The following is a 9,137-nucleotide window of genomic DNA, read 5'->3' on the forward strand; positions in this document are numbered from 1 at the left end:
AATCGTTTTTACAGCATAACTATGCAACCACATGTGACTATGTGATAGGAACCTACACGTTTTCTCATGGCCACACCAATGCATTATGGTTCTGTTGTATTGGAGGTGTTAACCGTGGTGTAACATTGTCATGGGATATTGACGAGCAACCAGACCTTCAGCTGCAAATGACTGACACGTTCTAATCGTGAACCCTGTTCTAACCGTGGCCAATATCAGCGAGGCTACTCACCCTGGCTACATTCACATAGTCATCATCTGACAGAGTGTCTAGCATCTGTATCACAGAGGACTTCATCAGCTTCAGAGTGAGTCCACTGACACTGCCACTCCTACAGACACAACAGAGCACAACCACCAGAGCATTAGAGCCATACCGTTCAACCTAAACTGCTCCATCTTAAAAGCTCATCAAGATTGTATGGTGTATCCATAGGAGGTTATACAGTGACGATCCCTTTTCTCGTTTATACTGTGCTGAGTATTTATAGGTCGGGGATCTGGCATAGGACACACAAACAGTCTTAATCTATCCTCTCATTCCTCCCATGACCCGACCCCAGTTTATTTCAGCATGCATTCAGAAAAATAATCTTCCTATTGTACTGCTAAGACACGGGCATAATAGCAAGAGGTCTGTGAAAATAAACACGATCGACACGGGAATCTAGAATCTCCTCTGATCGGAGTAAACCAACAGGTGGCACTAGAGACCTTTACTGTTGCTGCTGAGAGAGGACAGGAGGGAGGAGAGAGGGAGAAGGAAAGATGGACGAAGAAAGAAAGACAGGAGGGAGTGAGGGAGGGAGAAGGAAAGATGGATGAACAAAGAAAGGAGGACAGGAGGGAGGAGAGAGGGAGAAGGAAAGATTGACGAAGAAAGAAAGACAGGAGGGAGTGAGGGAGGAGAGGGGGAGAAGGAAAGACAGGAGGGAGGAGAGAGGGAGAAGGAAAGACAGGAGGGAGGAGAGAGGGAGAAGGAAAGATGGACGAACAAAGAAAGGAGGACAGGAGGGAGGAGGGAGGGAGAAGGAAAGATGGACGAACAAAGAAAGGAGGACAGGAGGGAGGAGAGAGGGAGAAGGAAAGATTGACGAAGAAAGAAAGACAGGAGGGAGTGAGGGAGGAGAGGGGGAGAAGGAAAGACAGGAGGGAGGAGAGAGGGAGAAGGAAAGACTGCATCTACTCACACATCCACAATGATGATCATGTCCTTGGGAGAGGATGCCCCTTGGATGTACCTGTTCAAAAAAGAAGATGTGTTTAACAAATTGTATTAGTCTTCACTGCGTTTAATTGAACTGGTAGATGTGATGGGGATCCTAGGTTACAATAAGCTGAGCTATGTTAATATGTAGCAACCAGAGCATATTTAAATGCTGAAATGGAGTATTAGCTTGCAAGAGCTGTGTCTAAATGGATTCTAAGCTTTGTTGAGACTGGTTGAGGCAAGTGAATGGAGTCCCGGCTTAGCTAAGGTTCACTTACAGCATAGGTAAAGCTATGTTTGCATGTTGAGAAACCTGTATGTGTATATCTTCAGTCTAAGTAATCTGAGTTATGCAGAGTTTGTTTTATATTTAGTTTGAGTCTGAACTAAACAGATTTCAGTCATGTTTCTAAGAAGGCTGAGCCGAGCTGACCTGTGTTTTGGGTAGTCTGCGCTAAGCGCTGTCTGCCAGTACAATAAGAGCTACTGCTGATTCTCTAGTCCCTCAATGACGCACCAGTCCGGCGTCAAACACATTCTTTACTCTGCCGGTCCCTTTGTCAGCTCGAGACACAAGCTGCTTAATACCATTATGCTACAGTTGCAAAGCTACTCCTAAAATAGGGCAGCTATGCGTGTGTGTTTGTGTGTGTGTGTGTGTGTGTGTGTGTGTGTGTGTGTGTGTGTGTGTGTGTGTGTGTGTGTGTGTGTGTGTGTGTGTGTGTGTGTGTGTGTGTGTGTGTGTGTGTGTGTGTGTCAGTCATGATGGTGCAGGGCAGGTCTGTGGGGGAGCAGAAACACAGCAGCAAAGTGAACCAAGAATGCTAGACACTTTGTTGTCCTCGAAAAGCTACAAACACAAACGTCTGTCCACTGCTGATAGAGGCTGACATATAGAGGCAAATTAGAATGCACTCATTCCCTTCCAACTGCAATTAAAATCACATTACACCTGACACAAATGGAGCAGAGATTGATGTAACGTTACAGACCTTCTCCAGGTCAGTTTGGCGGGGCGTTCAAATGTTAGCGTTTAGTTTGTTTGGCATTCTGAGGCGCGAGCGAAGCAGAGGCAGACCGATCATCAGTAGTCTCTTTCTGCTTTTTATCAGGGGTTCCGCTGTGTGTGGAGGCAGGCCAGCTGCCTGTGGGCCAGTTAGGTGCTTTTCTTATGCCGGGCCAAGCCGATACAGAGGTAGAGAGGAATTGAGTCCTGGTATTCCTCACTGTTGCTGCTCCCACAAGCCCCAGCCCATCACTTCACTGGCAAGCACCGCGCCACCACTCCAACCTGCACAGTGACCCCTGACCTCTGTTCCACTGCTGTCCCTCAGCACCGACGTGGCCCTGAATCCCAGCTTCAAACACAACCGGGGCCTCACTCTCCTGAAACCTTTCTGAACCCCCAGGACAGAACACAAGCAGGTCAGCCAACCAGCACCGTCGCCGCCGACACTCGAGAGATCGATTAACCGAGCATGCCCAGAATAGGCAGAAGTGTGTGGGGGAGGGGGGAATCCAATTATTTTTCATAACAGAGAACACCACATCAAAGGTAGAATTTCCACAGCTCTCCACCACTATGTGGCATTTGAAATCAGGTCTGGAACCATGAAGTGTATTGGCATGACTTTTATCAATTTAATTACGGAAATCTTAATTTGAGAAAGAGAGTGCATGGGGAGAGGGAAAGGGGAGAGAGAGAAGAGAGTTTGACTGCACGCAGTGATGGCTTCATTCTGTGGCTAGATGGAGTTGTGAAAGTGGTCATCGATGCGGCACCAAACCCAGTCAGAATGTGCACCACGTCTCCACACCGGGGCACCAGAGAAAGCTCAGCCCAGATATTCAAGGAATGGCCCTTTTGGTGAAGGTCCTCAGACCTGAGTAGCACCAACTGAGTGGCGGGAGGATTTCATTAAATCCTCTAACTCGTCTCATTCTCTCAGTGGACTCTAGTGCTTTCATATGGCTGAAGTTATTCATGGGCTAAATGTTAATGACAGGGGCACAGCCGACTTCCATTACTGGTTCAACCTCAGTTGCCCCACACTCACATCACACAGTCAAATGCGGAGCTGTCATTAGCTCCCCATATGTCTCAGGGGGAAAACAATGTCACTTCTAGAGAGACTATTTCTCTTGGGGGTTTGTCTAAAGAGAGAGGCAGCATTGATCAGCTGCAACGAGGTTTAAGAGGAGTTTAACAGACGATGGAGAGAAGCTGAGTGTGTGACGCGGGGGGTTGGAGTGGGGTGGGGGTGGGATCACTTGCGACAGAAGTTATAGTGCTGCCACGGCTGATCTTTCCATAGATTGTCGTGCTGAGTCTGACTGTGGTATGCTCTCTCTCTCTCTCTCTCTCTCTCTCTCTCTCTCTCTCTCTCTCTCTCTCTCTCTCTCTCTCTCTCTCTCTCTCTCTCTCTCTCTCTCTCTCTCTCTCTCTCTCTCTCTCTCTCTCTCTCTCTCTCTCTCTCTCTCTCTCTCTCTCTCTCTCTCTCTCTCTCTCTCTCTCTCTCTCTCTCTCTCTCTCTCTCTCTCTCTCTCTCTCTCTCTCTCTCTCTCTCTCTCTCTCTCTCCATTCCCAAAAGTGAATTGTATTTATTTCTGCTTTCAAGCAAGCAAGTGAGGGGGGAAGAGAGGAGTGGAGTCGAGTGGGGTGAGGGGATTTTTCCATCTCCAGCCTGATGTATAGTAGTTCCATGGTGATAAACCATCATGGATTGAAGCTTATAGTGATATGTCTGCTGCATCTGATCCTCTATATTTGCCTCATGGATCCAGATGTGTTGTTTCTGCATGGGTTCCATTCTGTAATTACCTCTCAGCTCCTGCCCCCTGATGCCATTCTTTCCCTGTCATTACCCAGTCTCCTGCGTGCCAGAGCCAGGTGACGAGCAGATGGACCTGGCTGGTGCTGAACTGAGCCCAGGCACTCGCCCATCCCTGCCTGCCCCTGCCCCCCGCCCCAACAACACCATCCCTGCCTGCCCCCCGCCACAACAACACCATCCCTGCCTGCCCCCCGCCCCAACAACACCATCCCTGCCTGCCCCCCGCTCCAACAACACCATCCCTGCCTGCCCCCCGCCCCAACAACACCATCCCTGCCTGCCCCTGCCCCCCGCCCCAACAACACCATCCCTACCTGCCCCCCGCCCAAACAACACCATCCCTGCCTGCCCCCCGCCCCAACAACACCATCCCTGCCTGCCCCCCGCCCCAACAACACCATCCCTGCCTGCCCCCCGCCCCAACAACACCATCCCTACCTGCCCCCCACCCCAACAACACCATCCCTGCCTACCCCCCGCCCCAACAACACCATCCGCCACCAGCTATTCAGCCATGCCACTGCCACACACCCTCGCAGAACCTCTATCTCTCTCTATTGTTACATGGAAATGACTCTACATAATCGAATAACACCACAGTCCTTAATGACAGCCACTGTGTATCCTAAGTGTACACACGATGAGGAATACGCGTAGGCTGATGTCTGTGTGTGCACTTCATCAGAGGTAGCTGTTTTGACCAGTGTTTTAAGCAAAGCGTGTAGGCTAACGAGCAAATCAAAGTAAACACTTGTAACACACTAGTAATAACATAAAACATATGACAACATAAAACAGTCAAGATGATTTGTTTGAGCGGCAGGTCTCAAGGCAGAGGCACAGCATTAAATGACAGCAGATTTTAAAGCTGCAAAATTGGCACCCCAAAAAAAACATCTTAAAAAGAACACATTAAGCAACCAGTAGAATACAATGACATATGCTGCGTGGCAGTGATTGTATTTCTGTCCCTTCGTGGCAGTCTGGTAAAAGAGTCTCATTGGAATTCATGAAATAGTTTTATCAGGGACCGGCGCTGTAAAATCAATACATTAACTGTGCTGGGGGCTAACACTCTCAGAAGATTGTGTTTATGTACCCTGACCCGTTTCCCTGAGTGGGGTGCATTACATTTGAATCGGGGGAATTATCTACGTACATTACAGATAATACACGATGATAAAACACTAAAATGGCCTAGGTTAATCTTATTCTAGAATCAAGTATGTGTGTGGGCGTCTGCGTATTCGTGTGTGTGATTGTGAGAGTAGGTGTGCATGAGTGCAAGTTTCTATAAATATCTGCATGTGTGTGTTTCTGAATGTACGTACACACTGAGTGTATGAAACTTTAGGAACACCTTCCTAATATTGAGTTGCACCCCCTTTTGTCCTCAGAACAGCCTCAGTTCGTCGGGGCGTGGACTCTACAAGGTCTCGAATGCGTTCCACAGGGATGCTGGCCCATGTTGACTCCAATGCTTCCCACAGTTGTGTCAAGTTGGCTGGATGTCCTTTGGGTGGTGGACCATTGTTGATACATACGGGCAACTGTTGAGCGTGAAAAACCCAGCAGCGTTGCAGTTCACACATACAAACCAGTGCGCCTGGCACCTACTACCATACCCCGTTCAAATGCACTTTTGTCTTGCCCATTCACCCTCTGAATGACACATACACAATCCACGTCTCAATTGGCTCAAGGCTTTAAAATCCTTCTTTAACCTGTCTCCTCCCATTCATCTACAGTGATTGAAGTGGATTTAACGAGTGACATCAATAAGGGATCATCGATTTCACCTGGATTCACCCGGTCTCTGTCATGGAAAGAGCAGGTGTTCCTAATGTTTTGTACACTCCGAATACATTGCACCGTATGCATAGAGTAGATGTATATACCTATCTATGAGTTGCAGTGTTTTGTATGCACATCCTGTGAGTGTGTGAATATTAACAGTGTGTGTGTTGTGATGATGGGCTTATTATTTTATGGACTCCTGCTCTCTTAGTGCTCCTGTGGATGTGGCTGCTGAATGAAGATTAAATTAAGATAAAAAATATAGGAGGATGTGGCTGCAGGAGCCTGCAGGAGAAAGAGATGTTGTCTGCCTTTTATTTATTTGACTTTTGGCTGATTATTTGAAGGGGTTGATACCAAGAGACACATTTCCATATTTCAGGTTATGCCCATAGTACGAAATATTATAAATAATTGATATGTTATGGTAAATGTATAAAATCAGTAAATGGAAGGACATTTGAATTCAAACATTCAAACATTCAACAGTAGCTATATAGTTTTCTACTATACTATGATGGATTTACAGATTTGGAGTTGAATTACTTAAGTTGCATGCCTTATGGGCCCAAGGTCACTATTTCCAATGGAACAAGAGAAGGGCAAACATTCCGACTGTGTTATCGCTCTACGCTGTCACGGTTATCGCTTTACGCTGCAGTCAAAGAGACAGAGACGCTTTCCCTTTGACTAACCCACTCCCTACAGGAGGAGCGAGTGAGGAGAATGGGAGAGGCAGGCAGGAAGGGAGGCAAGCACAGGGGCTCCAGGCGTTTGGGCCATGGCATTTTGGGAGGCTCATCTCCTGGCTGGGATTGACCAGAAGCCATAATATTTACTGAGAAGGTAGATTGACTTTTCTGAGAAATCAATATCTGTTATGGCCCTGCACGCTGTACTGAACCTGGAAGGTAATGGGATCTCTGCAATGCTTGGCTAACAGGACTCCATGCCTGTCTCTCTCTATTTCTCTCTCTCTCGCTCTCGCTCTCATTCTCTCTCCACCTCTCTTCCTTGACTTCCTTAACAGACTTTATAATGGACAAATGTTAATAATTAATGTCAGAGCAATTGGAGACAATTAAGTGTGTTGACTGGTCCATTCATTTTCCTGAGGCCGTTAGTGGGGGAGCACAGCAGACAGACAGATGGAGGGAGCCCATCTGTGGAGGCACCGGGCTACGCAGCCTCATCCTCTCCCTTTCCCCGAATTCCTCAAAAGATTACACACTTTACACACACACACACCACCCCAGCTGGCATATCTAAAGGACAGGTCAACCAGCCCTAAACTCATTCCCGTAAAAGGTGAAGGTCTTTTAGGCCACACACTGTGCACACAAGCCATCCTTTTATTTCCTCCTGAAAATCACATTTCAGACTTAGTGTCAGTGTCGGGGTTATCGCTTACAAAAAAAAAAACACATGAAAAGAATCACGTGAAAAGGACAGGTGGTCTTTGGACAATTTTTGGACACTATATGTGTCACGGCCGTCAAAAGAAGTGGACCAAAGTGCAGCGTGGTGAGCGTACATTTTCCCTTTTATTAGAATGTCGCCAACAAAACAAGAAACGAAAGAAACAACCGTGAAGCTTACAGGGCTATAGTGCCACTAACAAAGTTAACTTCCCACAATGACACAAGGGAAAAAGGCTGCCTAAGTATGATTCACAATCAGAGACAACGATGGACAGCTGTCCCTGATTGAGAACCATACCAAAACATAGAAATACACAAACCTAGAAAACAGAACATAGAATGCCCACCCCAAATCACACCCTGACCAAACCAAATGGAGACATAAAAAGGCTCTCTAAGGTCAGGGCGTGACAATATGAAGAAGAGAGGCATGCGCCTACAGCAGTAACACTCCCAATTGCTGGCTCAGAAATAAGAAATTATCATTTTTGTACGCACAAAACTATTATACTCAGGTTGGCTAAGTTACCTTTTCACAGAACGGCAGTAAATAATTTGCAATTCCATATGTGGAAACATTGATACTGCAACATCTTAACACAACCTTTTCACATGTGAGGAAAATAACAGTATTTCATCACCACATGTGAAATTGCAAGATTTCTTAGATGTTTTCTGCGATTTTCACATGTGAACTTGCAATAACACATGTAAACAAGACATATTCACAAGAAAAAGGTTTTCAGATGTGAAACTGCATATCCAATATTCACATGCAAATGTTTTTAAGATGTGAAACCGCATATTTCACATGTGCAACTGCAATTCATATGTGAGGTGAAAACATGTTTTTTTCTCATGTGAAAATGTGGTATTATCTCATTTAATACAATACTGTATGTGGAAATGCGATTTTCACACATGAAACAGCAAATTTGACTGTTTGTTTTTGTAAGGGATGAAGCGTGTTCCTGCGGTTGCATCTGTGCAATCTAGCTGCATATCGCTCAGTAGTATGAGGGAGTGTTGATGTGTGTGTGGGTTGGCTGTTGGGTTTGTGGGGGAGGATTCTTGTATGTGCATCTACATGTGCAGGTGAGTGTGTGTTTGTGTGAAAGGATGTGCATGTGTGTGCGCGCGCGTGTGTGTGTGTGTGTGTGTGTGTGTGTGTGTGTGTGTGTGTGTGGGTATGTGCATATGCATGTGAGTTACATCCATTCCCCTTTAAAGGTCTATTTATCTATTGCTGTCCCCTAACAAACACGTGATTGGCTTACCTAACCCAATGGGTGGTCTTTTAGCCCCCTGCGATTGGCTGACCCCTCCAGAGAGTGTCACAACCGAAGACAGCGTGTTAGACCATAATCACACAAGCATGACCTGACACATCATGGCACTCCCTGCCACGGCCCCGCCACTCAACACGGCATGGGCACAGGTTGCTAGGCAACAGGACACAGGAGCTTTCAGAGAGGACGGAGGGAAAGTCAGAGACCAACAGGCAGAGAAGAGAAGCATGGGAACAATGACAGTGACAAACATGGAGGACCAGGGGGTGACATGGTGCTCTTCAGTGGAAAGCATCCACCCCTGTCTACCCCTGTCACATCCTCTGTCTCCAGACTCCCTTCCTTCCTCTCAGCTCTCTCTCCATCTCTCCATCTCTCTCGAGTGGCGCAGAGGCCTAAGGCACTGCATCTCAGTGCTGGAGGTATCACTACAGACGCCCTGGTTTGAATCCAGGCTGTATCACAACCGACCATGATTGGGAGTCCCTTAGGGCGGAACACAATTGGCCCAGCGTCGTCCGGGTTTGGCTGGTGTAGGCCGTCATTGCAAATAAGAATTTGTTCTTAACTGACTTGCCTAGTTAAA

At 46.9% G+C, this 9,137-nt stretch overlaps 1 protein-coding gene across 1 annotated transcript in view; it reads right to left on the bottom strand.

Moving 5' to 3' along the window:
- Positions 1-8,846, bottom strand: part of LOC120065592 (voltage-dependent calcium channel subunit alpha-2/delta-2-like) — a 42,597-nt gene extending 33,751 nt beyond the window's left edge. The window contains exons 1-4 of the mRNA XM_039016657.1: positions 8,643-8,846; positions 2,438-2,607; positions 1,191-1,241; positions 233-332 (exon numbers count right to left, since the gene is read on the bottom strand). Coding sequence (XP_038872585.1) covers positions 233-332; positions 1,191-1,241; positions 2,438-2,607; positions 8,643-8,846 — 525 coding nt within the window. The remainder of the gene's footprint in view (positions 1-232; positions 333-1,190; positions 1,242-2,437; positions 2,608-8,642) is intronic.
- Positions 8,847-9,137: the final 291 nt, after the last annotated feature.

Source organism: Salvelinus namaycush, chromosome 20 (assembly GCF_016432855.1).
Source record: "Salvelinus namaycush isolate Seneca chromosome 20, SaNama_1.0, whole genome shotgun sequence".
NCBI lineage: Eukaryota > Metazoa > Chordata > Actinopteri > Salmoniformes > Salmonidae > Salvelinus > Salvelinus namaycush.